Source organism: Cyprinus carpio, chromosome A6, assembly GCF_018340385.1.
Source record: "Cyprinus carpio isolate SPL01 chromosome A6, ASM1834038v1, whole genome shotgun sequence".
NCBI classification, from domain to species: Eukaryota; Metazoa; Chordata; class Actinopteri; order Cypriniformes; family Cyprinidae; genus Cyprinus; species Cyprinus carpio.
In genome coordinates this window covers 834,986-857,609 of record NC_056577.1, presented here as the reverse complement: position 1 = coordinate 857,609, position 22,624 = coordinate 834,986, and the positions used below count along the sequence as shown (strand labels likewise).

Genomic DNA, 22,624 nt, shown 5'->3' with positions numbered 1-22,624 from the left:
AGTGTTACCCAAAGAAGAATCTATATTTAACGTATACAGTGAACACTTTGCAGTGTTAATTTACACTTAATTATTATATTTCTGTACCTAAAAACTAGTGCGCATTTGTTTACTAGCGCAGGTTAAGTAAATATTTAAAGCTTCTAATTAATAAATCAGGATGTGAAGAATCAGGCTATGAGGATTGATAACCTCAAAATGCATGTTGGTATGAGGGTTTGAGGGACTTTATTCAAATGAAATACCTCTTTTGCTATTGCTTGTGTGCCAGTGTTTATGCCTTTGGGTGCCAATGCTAGCATGTGTGCAATAGGTTGTCGACGTTTGGTCTACAATCACTATGACCAACAGTGATAATTATTATTATTTTTTATTATAATATGCCACTGAAGCTTACCAGGAGGCCAGTTGATACTGGAGTTATTAGAGATTTTCTCATTGGGACGTTTGCCCTGTGTCCAGCTGTCTGGAGACACCATGGTGCTGGTGGGGGATTCAGATCTTGACATCAGATTGTATGGGCTGAAGGAATCTTCCATGGTGCTCTTTCCGATAGGCACATGGGACTGAGCAGAAGAGACTGAACCTGAAACCAAAGAGCAATCTGTATATTCACAGGAGGTTTTACTCAAAAACATCATATAATAAAACATTTAGAGACTAAGCACCCAAACTCAGATATAAAGTATATAATGATGACCAATTTCTGAACAGCTATTTTGCCTCTCTAAAAAAAAATCCATCATCAAAGATACAATCTGAATAATAAAATTCAGGATTACAGGCTTGCGCTTTTGTCCTCAGATGACCTCACTCCAGTAAATTGCTGCGGGTTGGCTGGACTTACTGTTCAGGCAAGGTTTATTGAGAACAAATGCCAAGGAAGGATAATATTTTAAAAGGACCTGCTGACTCAGAATAAAAATAACTCTGGAATGTCTGCAAGCACTTAACTTGAGAAGGAGTTTTGTCTGTCCTTTTGAAATACACAAATTTTAGGGAGAGAAATTGTGACTCAGTGTCTGGAGTTTGATGTTTGATTAAAGATATTGCTGTGTTGTCATTGAATGGAATGTTGTTTGTGGACGCAGAAGTATTTTAAAGGATGTTAGACCTAGAGGATATCATATGATTGTCTTGACATTATATTAGATTAGAAAAACTTATGTATGTCACAGCACAAAATCAAGCCCATAATATGTCTGGAGCAATAAATAAATTAATACCATGCTTGTTGAGGTTTGCCTCCATGTGCTGAGCGCTAGCTGACAGGGAATCTATGGAGTTTGAATGAGTCCACTGTGAGAGCCGGGATTGAGGCTGAGGGGGGTCTTTAAGAGATAGACTTCCCACCTCCATACAGTTTACATTCATGTTCGAGTTCAAACCAGCTACAGGGGTGCGGCAAAGAGACAAGGAGATTAATGCACATTCACACACACAAACACACGGCAAAAAAACAAACAACAACAACAACAAAACCTTGATCAAGATCAAAAAAAATATATATATATATATATATAGCTTGTCAATCAATGAATCAAAAAAGAATCACATTCATTACACAATATTCCAATTCATTATTTGCATTATTTTTTATTGCATTGTTTTTTTGTTTTAATCACACTAAATAAATGTTTTAAATTGACTATAATTACAAACAATGCTTTTATTACAATAAAGAAATAAGTGCAATTATCAGTTACTATTTAAAAAATTACACTTTGTTTTAAGATGTCCTTGTTAATATTTAATTATTCAAATAATTACAATTAACAACATGCACTTACTCTAGGGTTAGGGTTTGTCTTAGTTGCTTGTAATTCTGCATAATTTATTGGCATTACTACAGTGAGAAGTTGTAACAAAATTGCATGGACAAAGTGAAAAGTGTACACACACACACACACACACACACACACACACACACACACACACACACACACACACACACACACACACAAACATTAAGCATATGCATGCAGGCATGTGTCCACATGAGGCTTGTTCTCTTACAGAGTGTATAAGGGCTGAAGGAGTTTGGAGAAGACTGCTGCTCTTTGGTCTGCAGGTCTGAGACGGAGAGGCCTGAAGTCTGAGGGTGACCCGTGAAAGTGTCCAGGCTGGCCTTACCAAGGTTTGGGTGCAGGCCAGTGTGAGAGGAAGGTGGAGGCTGCTGCTGTTTCATAAGCAGGGCCTGGGCCAGCTGACGCTGGTGCTGCTGGATCTGCTGCTGCATGTTTGTGATTGTACGTGCAACCTGTGTGAGTGGACGAAAATGATAATAATTTTCATTGTATATTGAGGATTATCTGTCATAGTCATCAAAAGATAAATATGAACTAATACTTTAGTATTTAAATGACTGTCACTGTATAAATATCAGGGCCAGTAAAATTGGAGTGTGTATGTGTCATACTTGCTGCTCTTGTTGTTTGATGGGACCAGAGACATTACGCTGTGCCTGCATCATTTGCTGCTGAATCTGCAAACGCTGATACGCCTGACAGAAAGAGAAAAAGATGCAAGGTAAGAAAGAGAGGAACATACAGAGAAATATAAAGAAATAAAAATAAAGATAGAAAGGCCACAGGGTCATTTTCAGAACAGAAAGCAATAGCATCTCGCTCCCTACAGATAGGACAGTGAGTAGATGACAATCATTGGGATTCATGTGGAATCAGCAGAGCAGGAGACTGAACTGTTTGACTCACCACCTGCAGTTGTTGTAGTTGGTACATCAGGGTCATTTGTTGAGGATTTATTGGTGAGGTTAAAAGTGCAGGATTCAGTCCAATGTTTTTTGCTGCAAACTGTAAGAGCTGTGCTTGAACCTACAGAAAAGCAAAAAACAAGCCGCAAAGAGAATTGTATGTGTTTTAGTGGAAGCAAGAAAATCTGTCTTTTTGGTAAATTTCACAAAATTGCTTTTATTAATGACACATAAAATCCTAAATATACCTAATTAATTTCACATCAGTGACACCTGATGAAAATTAACAAATTTTCATTTTTGGACAAACTACCCCATTAAGTTACATTTACATTCAATACTGCATATATTGTACAATGAAAATAATTCCAAACTATGCCACAAAAGAACAGAAGTAATTTTCTCCATAACACTGAAGTTGATGGGGACCATTAATTGTTTGGTTACCCATACACTTCAAAATATATACAAGTTGAGGGTGAGTAAACAATGACAACATTTTCATTTTTGGGTGAAATATCACTTTAAGTAACAGCCCTATAGTGTCTTATTTTTCTTCTGGTCTTATTATTGATGGAGTTTGGGCTCCTTGCCTTCTGGCTTGCTTAGTTGGGGTCTGGAAGACACTTTAAGTATGACCGCACTGACTGACACTATTGGATGAGAAAAATACATGAACTGAATTAAGCTGGATGATGGCACTATTGATGTCTGTAGAGCTGCTTTACAGCTGAATCACATCTTGCAACATCGACAGTGGAATTGAACTGAATTGAATCAACACTGAACTGACTCGAGCTGAATAACAACATAGCTGCATTTTGTAGAAGTGTTTATAGCTGATTAATTTCACACTGTTATCTGAACTGACTTTAGCTAAATAATGACACTATTGCCTTTTAGGGCCTGTTTACACCTTGTCACTTTAACCGTTTTCTTTGATCAAATAGCTATTTGATCATGAAAAGATGTGCAAAATGCCACAAATGAAACTGAAAGTAAGTTGCAGACGTTCAACAAACAATCTTCATTAAAAGTAGTGAGACTAAATTATGTTACAAACATCATTTATTGCTACATACATTTGATCAGGTTAGAAAAATTTGCCCTTGGAAATTTATTTATGAGGGCAAATATTACTCCTTAATGGATAAGTTAATTTGTCACAGACGCAGTCACACTGGAATTTGAAATAATGAGTGCAACTTGTACCTGAGGGTTGAGAAGCTGAGGCACTTGAGCACGTAGAGTAGGCTGGGCGGAGCTTAGAGGTGGCACTGGTGGCTGAGGGGGCGGGGCCTGCTGCTGCATGACCCGAGTTTGTGCTGCTCCGTTAGTGCCAAACATTCCATTCTGCATCTAAAAAACAAAGAGAGTGGGGGTGGGGATCAATACAAATGAAATGCTTTTATATACTCTGATGCACTTAACAGGAAAAAAAAAAAAAAAAAAAAAAAATCAGATCAATTTCAGCTCAAATTTACCAAAATCTCTCTTACAATGCAGTCTCTTAAAAAAACAAAAACAATGTGCTTTTGACATTGACCTGAACACAATGTCAAATTCTCTTGCCACTTTCAGAATAAAATAAATAAATATTAATTTGATATAAATTAAATAGAAACGGAAGAGTCAGTCATGTTTCAGTGTTTACATATCTTTAATTATAAATGACAAAAAACTTAATTTCACCACTCCAGGCTTAGTGGCTTTTAAACAACACTTTTCCAAGAAAAAAGTGGGAGTAGGGCATTATACCAGACATTGCAGCTTCATAGGTGCATCCAAATTTAAATCTCTTGTGTGATATGCCCTTTTTCAGATATTTTACAACACTCACCTGTCTGTTATTCAAGTTTTGCATGGACAGGCCAGAGGAGATTCCACCCAATCCATGGTTAGTGAGGCTGCTATTGGCCAGTGGGACCTTGAGGCCAGGAGAAGGCATAAACGGTGAGGATGAAGCATCATCTGACAGCCTTCCATCCTGAGAGACCAGAAAATACTTAGCAAAAACTAGTAGTAAAATTTTTCCTGGATCAAATTTCTCTCTACTCTAGTCCAGAATTTTTTTTGGAAAAAATGTTTGAGATAAAGCTATACCTTGTCCAAGAAGGGGGCACGATCCAGTGAGGTGTCTTTGGAGAGGTTTGTGGGTCGGCACACTATTGATTTATTCATTCCATTACTGTAGTCTGACATGCCCATCCCCCATTTGTCCAGTTCACTTTTCTTCTCTAACAAAGCGCCTGAAGAAAGGCAAGTACATAATCAGTGTTCTAGACCAAGATCATATGACTCACTGCATGTCTGTCTGCTGTTATAGGATAACTTGAAAGTATACTACGTACTCATGGCCTGATCCAGATTCATATTGTTGCTCTTTAGGGCTTCTTCTGCAGGATCCTTCTGTACCAGGTAAAAGAAAAATAACTGTTATGTTAAACAGCATTTATTTGTCATATCTTGTTAATGATTTAAGCAATGAGTCTTTTTCAATGAGAACATTTTTATGGTTTTAACATACTGGAAAACCCATATCTGTAAGCTGCTTGATAAGTCTGGTCATAATCCAAACATCATCCTGCTTGTTGGAGACCTTGCCCTGTTATGAACAAACAACAGCAATATTACATATGATATATATATATATATATATATATATATATATTATATATATATATATATATATATATATATATATATATATATAGACTAGTAGTCATAAAAATAAATTGTAAACAGTTTCTTAACCACACTGTAAGCATGTGTCATTACAGCTTCATGGCTTTAAATGGCCTACCCTTTGTGGGCCCTTCTTGGACTGACCCCAGGAGTTACAAGTGGAGTCTTGGGACGTAGGACTGCTCCACATGTCACCATCATCAGCATCCCACTGGCCAGTGTTCATGCCAATCTCTTCCCCTCCTGATCCCCAGCCATCTTGCATAGATTTGGGACCTGGCGAAACACAAATGGTCAAGACTGCTCAATTTAATCTATTTTTAGATTAGTGGATGACCAACATAGTTGACTAAATTATTACATTTGGTCTGCCCAATACTAAATATATTGTTACATGTTGTTTATCAAGTATGATCCACAAAAACCTTAAAGGTGAAGTATGCAATTTCTGTGGCACCAGGGTCACCAAACGAAATTGCAAACATAATTGCAGTTTCCACACAAGCTTCCCAAATACTACCACTTTCTGTCACTTGTTGGACAAACAGATAGCCCTGCCCCAAACCAATGCCACTGTTTGAGTATTTCCAAGTAAATGGAGCATTTTTTTTTAAATCTCAGAGAGCCACAAAATGTATATTTTATGATAGGAATAACTTAAAAAAAAAAAAAAAAAAAAAAAAAAAAAACTAACTTAAAATTTAAAGTGAGGTAATGCAATCAGTGCTCTATTAATTCAACCACCAGAGGTCAGTGTAGTTTAACTTTATCATCAAATGGCAACAAAAAGGAATATGAATTACATATTTGAATACAGCAAATTTATGTATCAGCAATGTCTTCATTTCTAGCAATGTCCAAACCTCTATAATAGCGAGTGCTTTAATATGAAAAGGTTTCTTTAATTTCATTACATTCCTGACAGGAGCCTGATCCAGCAGGTGCATTTCCTCTGCCATAAGGTCCATTGGAGTCATGGCCACCTTCACCCCATCCCCCACAGCCCCTAGAGGGCTGGCCCCAAGCTGAAGTTCCATTGTCCACAGAAGTGTTAGAACTGGCTGGCTCACCCCATGAAGTGGGTTCTTTGTTTGGCTGTACATTAGGGAGCTCTCCCCAGCCTGGTAATTAAAATACAGAAAATAAAATTGGCTTTTTATGTCCAAATAATCAATAGATTGATTATCAAAATAATTGTCTTACTTGTTTTGTATAATACAAAAAAAAAAAAAATAATAATAACCTTAACCGAGTAAGTACACTACATCAAATTAAGTGATCAAATTATTACTAACAGAAAACTTGTAGTACAAACAGACACTAAAGACACACTTGTAGAGAAATAACGATATAATGGATCAAGCTCTCGGAAATATTGAAAAATCAAACTTTAATTATCAATATCCTATATTATCCCCCAGTGTTGCAAGAGATAGACACACACACACACAAAACAGGATGATAACAGGGCACCGAGGCCTAATTCTTGGCTCAAACCTGGGGAGGGGCAGCAAAACACACACTTAGGCATCTTAACTGGTGAAGTTTTTTTTTTTTTTTTGACAGTGGACAACAGATATGGCACTAACCTTGACTTCAAAAATAAAAGCATATTTTATTAATGTTTGTCAGATGTACAGAGAACTAAAATTAGCTAAAATTAAGAGAAAAAAAATAATGCATTCTCTTACCAGGGTTCACCATGGGCATTCTGTTGAGAGGAGATTCACCTTGATTTGGTGAGCCATTGTTGTTGCTACCACTGACATGGTTCTGAGTAGGACCTTGGCTGTGGTGTTGGTGAGGATTGCTATTGTTGTTTGGCCCAGTGAGGCTATTACTGTTGCTGGTTCCCGGATTATTTAGGGAGTTATTCCTGTCCCACATGTTTACACTCTTACTGTAAGCACTGGGGTCACCCCAGGTGGAGGTCCCATCATCAATTTCCATTTTGCGACGAATAGAAGAAGGAGAGGGATCTTCCCAGCCTGTGGCCTCATCTCCCAGATCCTGTCGGCCTCCTGATGCCCAGCCAGGGTTGCTCTGTTTCACAGAATTTGGGCCACCCCATGACCCTATGCCTCCAGCTTCACCGTTGCCACATGTGGATTCCTGAAGTTTTCCACCCCAACCTTTGGCTGAACCATTGGAATGTTGAGCATCACCCCAACTACCACCCTGTGCTGGTGCTGCTTTACCCCATCCTCTCTGGGTTTCTTTCCAGTTTCTGTTGTCAGGTTCCCAAGAAGAACTTCCAGAGCCATTCTTCCGCATTTCTGAATGGTCACTCCACTCTTCACTATTCCCACTGCCGGTACTTCCCCAGCCTAAGGAAGTTTTGCTTCCATCACCCCAACCTTGTGTTTTCTTCTGAGAAGTACCATCATCCCATTTAGGGGACTTTTCTTCAGGCCAAGACTGGCCATTACAGCCATTGGTATTGGGGCCTTCAGCAATATGATCACCCCAGCCACATACTGATCCATTGGGAACCTTTTTATTTGCAGGTGGTTCCCCCCATCCACTGTTAGGCTGAGCAGAGGCTGGGACTGATCCTCCCCAGCCTGCATTTGGCATAGCTCTGCAAGGTCCCTCACTCTTGCTTGTCTCCATTCTAGGAGACGCACTGAGGTTGGGACTGGCACATCCAGAAGGAGGTGGTGCAGGTCCAGTTGAAGGTGTGTTGGAGGAAGACCCCCAGACCTCTGTCCCTGCACCATTCTTTTTGTCTGGACTTTCTTCCATTTCCCAAACAGTGTGTTGGCGAACTGGAGTCTGTCCCCAGCCTGTGTTACAAAGGACACGTGGGTCCAAGTCCTGCCTCGGGAGCAAAGGGGCCAAATCATCACTTGAGGACCTCTCTCTACTTCTTGGGTGGCCCTCACTACTATCCCTGCTGCCCTCACTTGCTGGAGTATCAGGGCCCCAGGAACTCATATGTTCCTGGGAAGGACCATCATTAACATCCCATCCTGTACCTTCAGTGCTTGGTTGTTTGCCCCAGTCACCCCAGCCGCCACCACTGCTAGCTCCTCCTTGCCCCCAAGAGGAGACGCCTGCAGAATCCCAGCCTGAGTCCTTTGATTCTCCCTTTTTGGCATCTCCGCTGCCCCAGAAGGCAGTTCCATCTTCACTGGCAGGCTCAGTAGGTGACTGACTGAGATTTCCTCTCCAGCTGTTCACTGGACTCATTGGCTCTGGTTTAGTGTTATTTGGTCCATCAGTTTTAAGGTTAGGAGGTTTCATGTTGAAAGATACATTTGTGGGTGACTGATGCTGTTCTGGGATATCGGGGCTGCCCCATGCACAGTCCCCTACAAGGTTTCCACTGACACAACCAATGCTACCATTTCCATTAGTGCCTTGAGGTGGTGGCACTCCTCCTTGGCCACACATACTAAGCGAAAGTGGATTTGAGCAAACCATGCTACTTGGGCCTGACCCTACCCCAGGCCCCTCATGTCCAAGAGCTGGCCAAGCAGCAGGGTTGGCACTGGGATTTAAGTTCAGATTAGAGGCACCCCATTTGGACTGCCCTCTACTGCCCAAAGACAAGTCATTATTTCCCTCTAAGACCCAGCCCCTGGTAGGGCTACTTTGACTAGAGACCATACTAGAAGATAGATTGATGCTGGCTTTGCTGATTGGGTAATGACCCTGCTGGCTAGCTCCTGTAGCCATAATAGTGCTGCTACTGTTGCTGACAACCTCTGATGTACATTCAGCGTCCAAGGTGCATTCTGGTGTATGGTGGCTCTTGCCGTATGTATTGGAAGGCCAAGTGTCGGTTTTGTTACAGTTAATAATCACTTTATCCCGGTTGCTGCTGTTGCTTTTGCTGACTGGAATGCTCCAAAGACAATTCTCATGCTGGTCTCCCTGTCCACTTTGATGGGGAAGTCCTGTAGAACAAATACACAGGGTGGATTTTATTCAAAGCAAAAATAGATAAAACTGTGCACCATTTATCTTAAAATAAAATCAAGGGTATTCTTTTTTAGTTATTTTTTTATTTTAGCATCTCCATCACTGAAAGGGAAATTGAGGTTGAGCAGTGTTCATTTACTGGAATTAATCCAAGACAAGCCCGTCGTTCATCATTCATTGTGGTCTGCCAAGTCCCCACAAAAATTAAGCTTCACCAACATGTTCCACGGATACTCAAGAGGATAGATACTAAACCAAGATGCACAAGTTTCTCTCTCTCTCACTCTCACACACACACAGCTTTACTTCATTCCAGCTATAATCAATCATGAGCCAGCAGGTAATCGATAGTGTGTAAATTATGGTAGAGAGCAGAAAGAGGGCAATGATCTACAATGCAAAAGCAAACGCACTCTCCACAACCACTGAGAGCATTCCTTAGAAACTGTACACACGTGTCCACCCCCTTAAAGGGGCATGTGGCAGTTTTATGATTCACTGCATAAATTAAATATGGTGCCCATGACTAAACTAATGTTTAGTTAATAACATTTAAATTTTTATCCATTTCCTTGGTGAGTGCCTTCTTAAGAAACTAGTGTATTCTTTTGTAAATTAATTTAAAAGCTGAGGTGGAACAGTGTTCATTTACTAGAATAAAACTGAAACCTTAAAAATAATTTTCTGTATCAGCTCAAACAGATGTGGGGTTTATGATATTGCCTGTCGACAATACTACGCAGTCCCTCAGAATGCAGTTCCATCTATAAACTTGTCTCCTCTTTTTGCGTAGCCTTATCACACAGGCCTGTCAGGCTATAGTGCATTTCAGCATCAACCATGCAACCACTTCTTAACTTAGCATTATCAACAAAGAAACAACTAAGCTGAAATGTCATTAGATCGACTTTTGCTACCATTGGTGCAACTGCAAGATTTGAATAACCTGACATCTTAGGTGTAGTGTTTTCAAATCAACAAAAAAGCTGATGTTTGCTGAACAGCATGTCAAAAGTAGTGATTTTGAACATGGCAAAGAAAGAAACCAAATGTTTCTTTCCTGTGTTTTTTTTTTTCTTGATGGAGCTCAGACAATCCAGCAACTTATTCTCCTGTAGCCAGACACTCTCAGGGACGCCATTTTATCAGAGCTGAAATACAGCCAAGAGAACAAGTCTGCTGTCTACAATTCTGTCTCTCTTGCTTTCATTCCCCTTTTCATTTTCTCCTCATACACTCTCCTCTGATCGCTCTTGTTATTAGTCACATTCTCTATCCCTACAGGGAGAAAAAAAGAGAAAAAAGGCTGCATGATAAATTAACCTCACAAAAGGCAGAGGCTTTTTCATTTTACCTTGTTACTTGAGTATCCTGGACAAAACAAAACAAAACAGAAGACGGAAGTGGGAGTTTATATACCTCTACAGCCCTGCCAGCGAAGACCATGTCATCTAGATGAACCCTAGAGACAGATTCCCTGTGAAGACCTCGTCGGCCATCAGCACAAGACCACAAGAACCAGATGAAACCTCTGCTCAATCAGACATGTGTTGCAGCCTGGAATTACACCACACCATGCTGGTTTAGTCTGGCCAGAGGAAAACTGGCCCCCCGATTGAGCCTGGTTTCTCCCAAGGTTTTTATTTTTCCATTTCTGTCACTGATGGAGTTCTGGTTCCTTGCCACTGTCACCTTTGGCTTGATTAGCTGGGGACATAATTTCTGGCAACACTGATTAACTTGACTGCACAGACAGCCTCAAAAAAGCAATTGAGAGAAAGATGTTGTAACCATTCAACGCCAACTTACTTCTGCAACTACGAGTCTTTATGCAGCATGCTGCCTCTGCTTGCAGTGCCTTAAATTGAACATTAATCTGCTGAACAATTAATTATATTTTTGTTTTTCATCCTGGTGAATGCCCAGAAAGGGGAATTTATAAACTTTGGAAATTAACAGCTAACCCAAAGGAAAGGGAAAAAAAAAAGAAAAAAAGAAAAAAGAAAATTAGATGTTTACCTACAAATTTAGATTTTCTTAAAACATTTGCTTTAATTCAGTCTACTATTACAGCTTTCCAGTCCCAGACTTTCTCTAGCCAAAGTCTCAATGATGGAAAAGACTGCTTTTTTGTCTGAAAATAACTTCCTTTCATACTAATACTGTTCTCTGGATCAAAGGCCTCACTTCTTACAAATAGTGGAATGGCAAACATGTTTTAAAAGTGCAGCAGTCATGTTCTCCACTTGTCAAAGTCAGACCACGGTGTTCTTTGAGAAGGGTGCTGAGAGAAAGGAGAAAGAAATAGCCTGAGTAAAAGAAAAGAGAAAGAGAGAGAGAGAGAGACCCAGAAGGGCATCAGCTGGGGAGACACTGTGCTAATGAAGCCACAGAGGGGACTGGCATGTGAGACGGGGACCACCTCTAGTTTAGACACAGATGAGATCATATCTGTAACATAAGTCAAAGCACCACCCTGCTAATTTAGCATTTCCATGCATTTATAACTTTCTCAATAATGCCTGTTCTATAACTAATCAATTCTAACATGAGTACAGTATACAGCACTTATATTGACAAATTCCAAAATTGTGATTTGAACTGTTAAATGATTTATTTTTAACATATCATATTTCTGTTGCTTTAGATATCTTAAGACTAAACAACAAAAAGGTATTAAAATCACATTGAAATAGCAGCTCTCAAAACTTGTTTTGCATACATTCTGCTGACTGTTTCATTGAGTACAGCAATATATCTAATGTAAATGCTCTAAGAAATGTGTCTGATCAGGGTCATGTGAAACGAAACCATATAGGGCTTCTCTACGACTGATTTATTTACTAATTATTATTAAAGGGAAACCATAGACTAATCAATTATGAAAAAGTTCTGCACATCCAAAAATTAAACCTTATCTTTTGCAGTTCAAAACGCCATTTTAGATTAACAAATTAACTTGTTTGCTTAACTTGGATTTTTGATGGTATCTGAATCCCAGAAGCACATATTTCTAAAATATTAATTAGCAGAAAATGAAATGCATATAAAACAGCGAAGACAATAATGATTCAAGAGTTGACAAAGCCATTACTAGGCATGAAACAGCTGGTGAGCTAGGGTCGCTTCAACCCGCGGACATGAAAAACAACCGCAGACTTGGCAACACTGGTTCAGGTGGAGCGGCATTTACTACACAGAGCCGTAATTCACTGACAGTCTACACAAAATCGATTTTAAAATCGCAGGCGATTCTTTGTCGATTTTGAAAGCGATTTTGTGTAGCTTGTCGGCGAACAACGGCTCTGTGTAGTAAATGCCGCTCCACCTGAACCAGTGTTGCCAAGTCTGCGGTTGTTTTTCATGTCCGCGTGTTGAAGCGACCCCAATACCAATAAAGTGATATTTAGCCCCTAAAATGTGAATATTACCAGGGCAACCCTGCCAAAAACGTATACTTTAACCCCGGGATGCATTTTTTATCGGGGAACCTCCTGGAAACGCGATTGGGCTAGTTTTGGACTAGTTTTGAGAAGCAACTGGGCAGAATTTGTTGTGAAAACCTGGCAACCCTGATCTTAACGCACGTGCTGGAGATATACTACTAATCACAGGAGCGTCTTTACTAAAGAGATGCGCATGAAAATCGTATTCGATTTTTTGCACAGCCCTATGGTGAGCCCCTGTTCCCAGGGATTCCCCTCTGTCCAAGCTCTGCTGTTCCACCTGCCGTTAAACCAGATTGGAGTGAATCGCAAACACTCTCAGTCATCAACCAAAGGGATGTAGGGGAGGGGGCCAGTAAACAATAACTGCAAAAAACACTAGAGACAGAGTCCCTTAACCATGCCGCTCCCATGACCTTGGGCTTAGAATGAGACTTAAGAGGTCAATGCCAGGCTTTGTTAGGGTGTATCAGGGTGGGGGACACAATCCTACCCTCGACCTTTAAATCATAGCCAGTCATAGACATCCCAAGGTCATGAGGAGGAATACAATCTCTCTAAGACAACAAATGATAAAAAAAAAAATACCACAATCATCTCTATTCACAGTGAAAAGCCTATGAAAATAAATATCTTAGTGTCTCCTTCAAAAACAGAACATTATTCTCACCCGTGTGCCGTTTGCTGGTGGGCGTCTCGGGAGGGGAGATGACCCCGGACTGAGGGCAAGCAGAGGTCGGGTTCAGAGCGCCTGTAGGTAAAGGTTGACCCCTCTTCAGTAGCTGCCTCTGCTCCTGCTGTCGGAAGCGTGGAGGAATCTCTCTGGGCACATATCGGGGACTGGGCTGCTGTAATGGAGGTAACTGCTGTTGTAGGGAATTACAAGGGCTACGCTTGCCATTGCTGGTGGAGGCAGGACAGGGTACAGGCAGGTTCAGGGTCAGAATGGGGTTTGAAGGGATGCTGGGATTGGGTTTAACAGAGTCTGGCACTGCAAGAGAAGGGGAAATTTAAAGACAAAGTTTAAATTTAGATAAATTATTTGATAGAAATAAGTGCCAATATATCAAACTACAATAAAACTGCAATCATCTTATTAATAGTCTTTGTCAGATATTTTTAAGCTTCACCACAGAAGATTTTTTTTCTTCGTTAAAAATGAACAAAATTCAACTGTTAAATGAGTACATAAAATAAATAATAAAATCAGGTTATAAAAATTTATATTTTGGCATTATCCTGATTCACTACGGTAAGCCTAAGTAATTAATTTACATTTTGAGCTGTCAAGTCAGATTTTACATTTTGTGCCTGTGTCATTCAATATTGTTCATGTCAAGCCCATGTGCACAGAAGACAGTCTACGACTACAATAGCATGTAGCATGTGTAGATTCAGTTTACAACAAGTAGTGTTTTTCAACTAGTCAACTAGTGACCAGTTGACCATGACCAGTTCTGAACAGCAACCCTGGTAGACCTTTTTGGGAATCACTCTTTCAAAATAAAAAGAATACTTGAACTCCAGAGAGTCAAAAGGGGAAAGCAACACAACCTGTGTCAAAAAGTTCTGAACCACAATGGCAGAAATGATTCCTAATTACTCAGAAGACATGCTTTCGCATACAGGTGCTGGTCGTATAATTAGAATATCATCAAAGAGGTTGATTTATTTCACTAATTCCATTCAAAAAGTGAAACTTGTATATCATATTCATTAATTACACACAGACTGATATATTTCAAATGTTTATGTCTTTTAATTTTGATGATTATAACTGACAACTAATGAAAATCCCAAATTCAGTATCTCAGAAAATTTGAATATTACTTAAGACCAATACAAAGTAAGGATTTTTTGAAATCATGGCCAACTGAAAAGTATGAACATAAAAAGTATGAGCATGTACAGCACTCAATACTTAAGCCGAGTTCAGACTGCACGATTTTAGCCCAGTTTTTGGCTCGCCGACAGGTTTTGAGAAATCGCAGACAAATGCCCAAAATCACAGGCAAATCGGTGCTCGTTCACGCGAGTGACAATCACGCAGTGTGAATGAGCAAAGACGCGATCTGAGAGAATCGCCGACAAGTCGCCGACTCCCGTGAGATATTTGGCATGCTAAATATATGGACCTGTCGGCGATTCAAAATCATCCTGTGTGAAAAGTGTTCTGACTGAAAGCTACATCGGCGATGACCGACAGCCAATGAGAGAGCAAGATACAGAGCAGCGGGGAGTTCGGGGAGGAGTTATAGACCACAATATTAGCAAGCATGGTGTGCTGTCCTCACTGCAGTGTAGCAACTGTAGCTATACAGCCAGCTAACACATGGCTTCTTTTCTTTTTTCTTGTTTTTGCTGCAAATCAGCGCACAGGCAATTCGTATTGCAAGCTTCTTGCGGGCTACAATTTTTAATAATAATCCCAGTCTCACATGAGAACTCCGGTCTTGCACGCGTTGTTTCCTAGTCACATCTCGCGTGTGTTTGGTTGTGAAACGTAGTTTGCGTGCCAGACAGAGTTGTCGGCGATTCTTCCTATTGTAAAGTCATGCAGTGTGAAACCTTCTGTCGCCGATCCAACGTGCAGTGTGAACACAGCAGAGACTGAATGCTGGCCAAGATAGTCATGCAGTGTGAAAAGAACAGTGACCCGACTACTTTGAAAATCGTGCAGTCTGAACTTGGCTTTAGTTGGGGCTCCTTTTGCCTGAATTACTGCAGCAATGCAGCGTGGCATGGAGTCGATCAGTCTGTGGCACTGCTCAGGTGTTATGAGAGCCCAGGTTGCTCTGATAGTGGCCTTCAGCTCTTTTGTATTCTAGGGTCTGGCATATCGCATCTTAAGAACAGGGATACCATGGTCCTTAAACCAGGTACTGGTAGCTTTGGCACTGTGTGCAGGTGCCAAGTCCTGTTGGAAAATGAAATCTGCATCTCCATAAAGTTGGTCCGCAGCCAGGAAGCATGAAGTGCTCTAAAACTTCCTGGTATACGGCTGCGACTACATCTGAACTCAAAAAACACAGAATACCAACACCAGCAGATGACATGGCACCCCAAACCATCACTGACTGTGCAAACTTTACACTGGACCTTCATCACAGAACATAACTTTGGACCACTCAGCAGCAGTCCAGTCTTTTTTGTCTTTAGCCCAGGCGAGACGCTTCTGAAGCTGTCTGTTGTTCAAGAGTGGCTTGACACAAGGAATGCGACAGCTGAAACCCATGTCTTGCATACGTCTGTGCTTAGTGGTTCTTGAAGCACTGACTCCAGCTGCACTCCACTCTTTGTGAATCTCCCCCACATTTTTGAATGGGTTTTGTTTCACAATCCTCTCCAGGGTGTGGTTATCCCTATTGCTTGTACACTTTTTTTTCTACCACATCTTTTCCTTCCCTTTGCCTCTCTATTAATGTGCTTGGACACAGAGCTCTGTAAACAGCCAGCATCTTTTGCAACATGACCTTTTGTGTCTTGCCCTCCTTGTGCAAGGTGTCAGTGGTCGTCTTTTGGACAACTGTCAAGTCAGCAGTCTTCCCCATGATTGTGTAGCCTACAGAACTAGACTGAGGGATCATTTAAAGGCCTTTGCAGGTGTTTTGAGTTAATTAGCTGATTAGAGTGTGGCACCAGGTGTCTTCAATATTGAACCTTTTCACAATATTCAAATTTTCTGAGATACCGAATTTGGGATTTTCCTTAGTTGTCAGTTATAATCATCAAAATTAAAAGAAATAAACATCTGAAATATATCAGTCTGTGTGTAATGAATGAATATAATATACAAGTTTCACTTTTTGAATGCAATTTGTGAAATAAATCAACTTTTTGATGATATTCTAATTATATGACCAGCACCTGTATATGTTTTGCTGGAAATGTTTTTATGGTCTAAATTAGCTTTGATACTGTGATCATATATGAAATTTTGAAATAGATTTCCTTGGCATATTCTTGAGAATTTATGAAAAAAACATCCATGTCTGTTTCATGAAATAATAATTTTGATGATCATTTCAAAGGAGCATTTGAGCAACTTTATAAAATTCTCTCAATAATTTGGTGAAGAAATAGACTGATCCAGTTCTTAATATTAACTGATCAACTCTATGTACCAGTTGCACTGGTTAAAGGGATAGTTCTCCCAAAAATATAAATTGTCATCAACTAATCTTCATGTCATTCCAAAACTTCTTTGTCTTCCTTTTTCTGTAAAACACCAAATAAGATATTTTGTGTTAGCTGATTTTGTCCATACAGTAAAAGTTTATTTGGTCCAATGGGATTTTGTGATAGAATTTTCATTTTGGGGTTAATTATTCATTCCTTAATTATTTCCTATTTAATTCACTGGAAAGTGGGGCTGGGCGATATGGCCAAAAAAGATAATAATCATTTTTTTCATATCAGTCGATATTGATAATTATCACAATACATTTCAAATCTTTATTTCTTTCAAGTTTAAAGGTAGATTTTTGCTCCTAAATGAAAGTTGTAAAAACCAGACCATTAATTGTGGTTTTAAACTACTCTTTATGGTCAGAACATGACAAACACGTTTTTGAATTCTTTACAGTTTTCCAGTCATTTTTCCTTAAAATAAATGTCAATATACAGTAGCATAAATAATTTCTTAGTATCTGCATGTTCTAAGAGTGATATTGTTTCAATTCATGAAACAGGTTTGTGCCTGACTTTGATGACATGTATCTTCAGCACAGTTTGCATTGCAGGCTGCAATATTAATAATATTATGTATTTTTGTCTCTTAGAAATGCACATTTGACAGTAGCTTGAGTTGACAGTAGTAGTAGCCTGAGTTAGGATGCAGATGTACATTTATGTTCATTATCAAAAACAGTAACATCTCTAATTGTAACAACCTCATTTTTATATGGTGAAATTTAATTATTCTGACTGCGTTTTATTAAAATTAACCATTGGTCTATCATAGTAGGAAGACCAATGGTTAGATCATGATAACCACAGTTAAAACCACACATATAACACCTCAATAAATGGTAAAAATGTAACTATGGTAACTATGGTACACTTCACACCGGATCTCACAGGACTGTTTACTGTCGTCAGCGAGGGAACGCATCAATAAGGAGGTTCAACCAACTCTGAGTTGAAACTTAAACTCTGAGTTGACTCACCCTGAGATGGGAAAAAAGTTTTTGGGTTGAGAACAGCTGAACTCAGTAAGTTCAATCGACTCTTGAGGAGGTTGCCTCTGAGTTTAGCGCATGCACCACAACAATGAAAAGCCATGATCAATGGAGCTTATGATTTTGATTCACCATGGCAACAGCACCCGAAAAAAAAAAACGAAAAAAAAAAAAAAAAAAAAAAAAAAAAAAACGTTTCTATACTTCGAGTCAATACGTAACTGTAATTCTTAATCACTGTTACAATATCAAAGGTAAAAAGTGGCAGAATGGGAAATTATTGAAGTAATATTAATTTTCATGGTATCCTACAGGCAAAATAAAATAAAAAAAGAACAATAACAACAAAAAGCAGCTAACATGAGGTATAAAAACTTAATTCAATTTATGAGTGTAGGCTACAAGCATTTGATATATTAAATATTTATCATACAGTGTCTATTTCAGAGCGCAGCAGCTTTTTCCACATAGTCCAATGCTCTTTTCACAATTAAATGTTCTCTAATCCAAACTGTTGGATTTCTTAATTAGAGTAATTAAATTAACATTTGACTACTACTCAGCCAACAGCAAGAAGGTTCACAAAATAATGAAAAACAGATGAAGAGGAGATGGCCACAATACCAAGTATTGGAAGAATATTAAAATCCAACAGGAAAAATAACTATGACCAAATAAATTTAACAGCTGTGGTGGTGGTTACGGGATATATCTCGAACTACCCTTCCATCTGGCATCCTTCCATTCCATTCAACAATCAGAAAACTAAACGAATATTATAAGAAAGAGATTGAGAGCGAGACACACTTTTCTTCTCTGCTCTGCATACAGCGGCCTTACTAACGTGCTCTGCATCCCTGATGTTACTGTATATAGAAAACTAACGCTCAAATAAATGTGCATGCAGATATGGCAAAAAAATAAATAAAAATTAATCTAAATAATCCTCTCCCGATGTAAATGTAACTCCCTACGAATATAGCCTCCTCATCTACAGGATTCAGTATTAAAGGACATGCCATTTTTGTCACTTTCAGAGTTTCTGCATGATGAAAATATGTACAATGAATGACTGTACCAGCACTGCAACAAATGCTTTTCTATTTTTGTCTTGTTTCCAGTCAAAATGTCTACAGATTCTTAAATTAAAAATTACATAAGGTATTTAGTCTTTTCTGTGTATTTTTCTTATTTAGCTAATTATCTGCCAATGGGGTAAGAAAAATAACCTTGTTTTCATTTGCATTAATTTTATTTTTCTTGTTTTAAGTAAAATGTACTTAATTTAGATTCCAAAATACTCACTTAGAAACGCGAAAAATTTCAGAATTATTTTGTATTTTTTTGCAGTGTGAATGAATGAATGAATGAATGAGTTATTTAAACATCGATTATGCTTTAAAATGAGGGTTGAGACCGAAAAAACAAAGAAACTCTGGGTTTAACGTAGAAAACTTGCTCCCGACCAATTTAGGTTCACAGAGTAAGTTACCATGGTAACTGACTCTGAGTATAAGTTACCTCTCTTTCAGAAACGGGCTTGATTTATTCTGCTTTCTCGGGTTTGACAAACCTCCCATTCTGAAACCAAAAACCCAGAGTTTCCCTCATTTCAGGGTTAACATACTCAGACTTTCACTTAACCCTCTTTTCTGAAACGGGCCTCTGCTCTAGTGAGCTCGCGCTGCGCTGCCTTTTGAACTCTGAGTCAAGCGGATAAATGCCCCATGTGGTTCACTTCAAATGAGTAGCCCTGTTTTGTTCCACTTTTGACGTAAACATTAGAAATAAACATTATATTGAACATTTATTGAACTCTTCGTTTTATAGAGGAAAAATTATATCGTGATAATTATCGTTAGCATTTCATCGCCCCGCCCTACTGAAAAGAAAGATCATCATTAAATAACAGTTTAAATGTAATTTTTGGTTGTCACACAGCTCTATCGAATGGTTTCTGAGCTCTTGGAATCTAGCTCTCATGTCACATGACCTACATTTATTGCACTTCCGTTTCCTTTCGAAGCTTGTAAAATTCAAATCAGTGATAAGTACATGATTCAAATATTCTCTTTTACTGCTCCAAATTCTAAATGGCAAAAACCTACATAGAAAATATTTTATTTTCAATAAATAAATAAACAAACAAACAAACATCCAAATGCCACTGAATTATGCATATTCAGACAGAGATCTCCTTGCCAGTGTTTACTATGAATGCTGTAGAGGAAGAGGAGGATGTATAAATATTTTGTCTAAGCTATTGTGCAGTGCATCACAAAACATCTGGAAAAGCTGAATGCTTCAACAATATCCCTTTTCCAGCCTAAGCGTGATTTCCACGATTTCCACGGTATTCTGAATAAACACTACACAGGAGGGCCATCTGGGGCAAGGTTCTTTGAGAAGCTTACACACAATGCTCGGGAGAAAAGAACAGGATTAACATCAGCCTCAAGCACTGAGCAGCTCTGGGCACAGTTACTGTAACTCACCAAAGGATTTGGGTTAAAGATAGACACAGTACAAAGAAAGATTCATGCCAAGATGAGCCATTTATAACAGCATTAATGGCAGATTTGCCTTTGAAAATTAAATGATCTGGAAATTCACACAATGACAAAAATAAAGCATGATCTAACTGCCTCGTGCAGATCTCTACAGACTTAAAAAAAAAAAAAAAAAGCCTTGAGTTTGTCTCGCAGTTAGTGTGTGGCATCATGAGAAAATTACTAACCAAGCAAAGAACTCTTAATGTTTTCCAGTTGTGAATTGAATACAGAGATCCCCTGGAGTCATTTAAAAACAGAGAGCTGCTCAGAGCTGCTGGCCGCTGGATGAAGATGGTGACGCACATCTATGATTACATTCTGCTCAGCCTATCCATCGACCATGCTTCCAGCCAATCAGGATGCAGAGCAGTCTTGTCTGTCTCTTTTACTCCAGTGACCTTCTCCTTCGCACATTTCCCCTCCTCCCCTACCCTTTCCCTCTCTCATTCTCTACTCCATCCCCCACAGCCTGTTCAACTTTTTCATTGTCCCTATTGTTCAAAGTGCTTGTGAATTCATTAGAGGAAGCAGATGGACACTGGGACCACAAGATCTTCACACTGGCAATCTCAGACAGGCAAATTGCTGTGGGGTGCCTCTCATTCCATCTCTTCCTGTCTTCTTCAATTTTGTGTTCTTGTATTCCATCTACAGGTCCTTCTCTCTCTCTCTCTCTCTCTCTCTCTCTCTCTCTCTCTCTCTCTCTCTCTCTCTCTCAAAAATGCACAAAAAGTAAGCACAAATGTATGGCTCTTAATCCCAGAATAAATCTGGCACCACTTCTCTTCAAAGTGCTCAGAAGCTGGAGAAGAAACTGACTCTTTAATAAATTAGAAAAATAATGTAATTACTGTATATGTCTTATGTTAGGGGTGGGAATCATCAGGGACACTGGCAGAAAAAATACTATATAAGTACTAGGTTCATGATATAATGGTGTTGTTTTTTTTATGTTAATAACTGTTTGTATGTGTTTCCTTCTTTTATTGTCAAAACAGTAGTCTGGCTGCAGTTGAACCAACTATTTCCCCTCTAGATTACCCAGAATTCCATCTGTCAGTTCAACAAATATGAAAAGACCATCTTAATAACTCTTTTCTTCCCGTAAATATTTGTGAATTATGAACTTTTTATAAATACCCCCTCTCGAAATACAAATTCCATTTGCATTTGTCTTGGGATGATATTCGGTTAACAATGCAAAGAGAAAAGGAGAAATTCTCAAAGACGCACAGGCGTGAACTGCTGACGAAGCGCAATAGAGTCAGTGCCGGGGATGAGAGATGGTTATTTATGATAAAACATTTATCAAGAATACACTTTGGGCAGCATTTGAGTCATTCTACTTAGTTTTAAGCCTGAAATTAAACCAAAGGGCAAACACTGATACAACTTTTCCACTAAAATGGTGTTGTATGCAAGTTAGCAATCAGTCTAGATTAGTTACTGGTTTCTGTTTAAGAGGCCAGAGCATCTTTTTTTGATGGAAATGCCTGGAAGGTTTCAAGAGGAGATCCAGTTGGTAAAATAGGGGCTTGAGAATGCAATGATTTTTCTGAAACACCAATTAAAGTTTTCATTTAGCTAAAAATAAATATTTGGTTAATTACATTTGGTTAATTGGGTATTTGAACCTGCAACGCCATTTAGGGTGACTCCATTCTCAGGCGAAAAATCAATCCAGTCGTAGTAAAATTCTTTGGCGACAATTTCATTAGGCAAGGCTTTAACATCAAGACACACAATGGAGGAAGTACCTCTTTTCTCTTCACAGAAATTATATGGCAAGTCAGTCTGCCTTTTTAAGTAAAAAAAATGTAATTCATAAGATATTTCTGCCTTTTAGTCTGCGGTATTTGAAGAACCAGACAGACCATGCTGTGTGTTGTTATGTGGGGTTGTGAATTTGTGTGGAGGATTTTTTTTTTTTTTTTATGAAATATTATTATTATTGGTATTATTTGCTTCACTGTACTAAAGAGTGTTCTTTAGACTGTCTCTGAATGCTTCAGTTTTCTTCAGTATGCTTGAGTTTTTGATGAGCTGAGAAATAACAAGAAACCTATTTAATGTGTGTGTGTGTGTGTGTGTGTGTGTGTGTGTGTGTGTGTGTGTGTGTGT

General features: G+C 39.0%; 1 protein-coding gene across 7 annotated transcripts in view; it reads right to left on the bottom strand.

The window, feature by feature from the left end:
* The window catches only part of LOC109092377 (trinucleotide repeat-containing gene 6C protein-like), a 48,557-nt gene that overhangs the window by 8,281 nt on the left and 17,652 nt on the right, over positions 1–22,624 (bottom strand). For 3 of the 7 annotated variants that reach the window (XM_042757468.1, XM_042757467.1, XM_042757472.1), the window contains 14 exons: positions 13,442–13,762; positions 7,090–9,300; positions 6,313–6,519; positions 5,517–5,674; positions 5,241–5,318; positions 5,065–5,122; positions 4,817–4,962; positions 4,554–4,700; positions 3,926–4,072; positions 2,715–2,834; positions 2,420–2,503; positions 2,017–2,260; positions 1,227–1,391; positions 398–586 (listed from right to left, as the gene is read on the bottom strand). In XM_042757468.1, the coding sequence (XP_042613402.1) occupies positions 398–586; positions 1,227–1,391; positions 2,017–2,260; positions 2,420–2,503; positions 2,715–2,834; positions 3,926–4,072; positions 4,554–4,700; positions 4,817–4,962; positions 5,065–5,122; positions 5,241–5,318; positions 5,517–5,674; positions 6,313–6,519; positions 7,090–9,300; positions 13,442–13,762 (4,275 nt within the window). Of the gene's footprint in view, positions 1–397; positions 587–1,226; positions 1,392–2,016; positions 2,261–2,419; positions 2,504–2,714; positions 2,835–3,925; positions 4,073–4,553; positions 4,701–4,816; positions 4,963–5,064; positions 5,123–5,240; positions 5,319–5,516; positions 5,675–6,312; positions 6,520–7,089; positions 9,301–10,744; positions 11,313–13,441; positions 13,763–22,624 lie in introns of those variants that run through there. The other 4 variants (XM_042757469.1, XM_042757470.1, XM_042757473.1 and 1 more) reach the window with 4 other exon arrangements.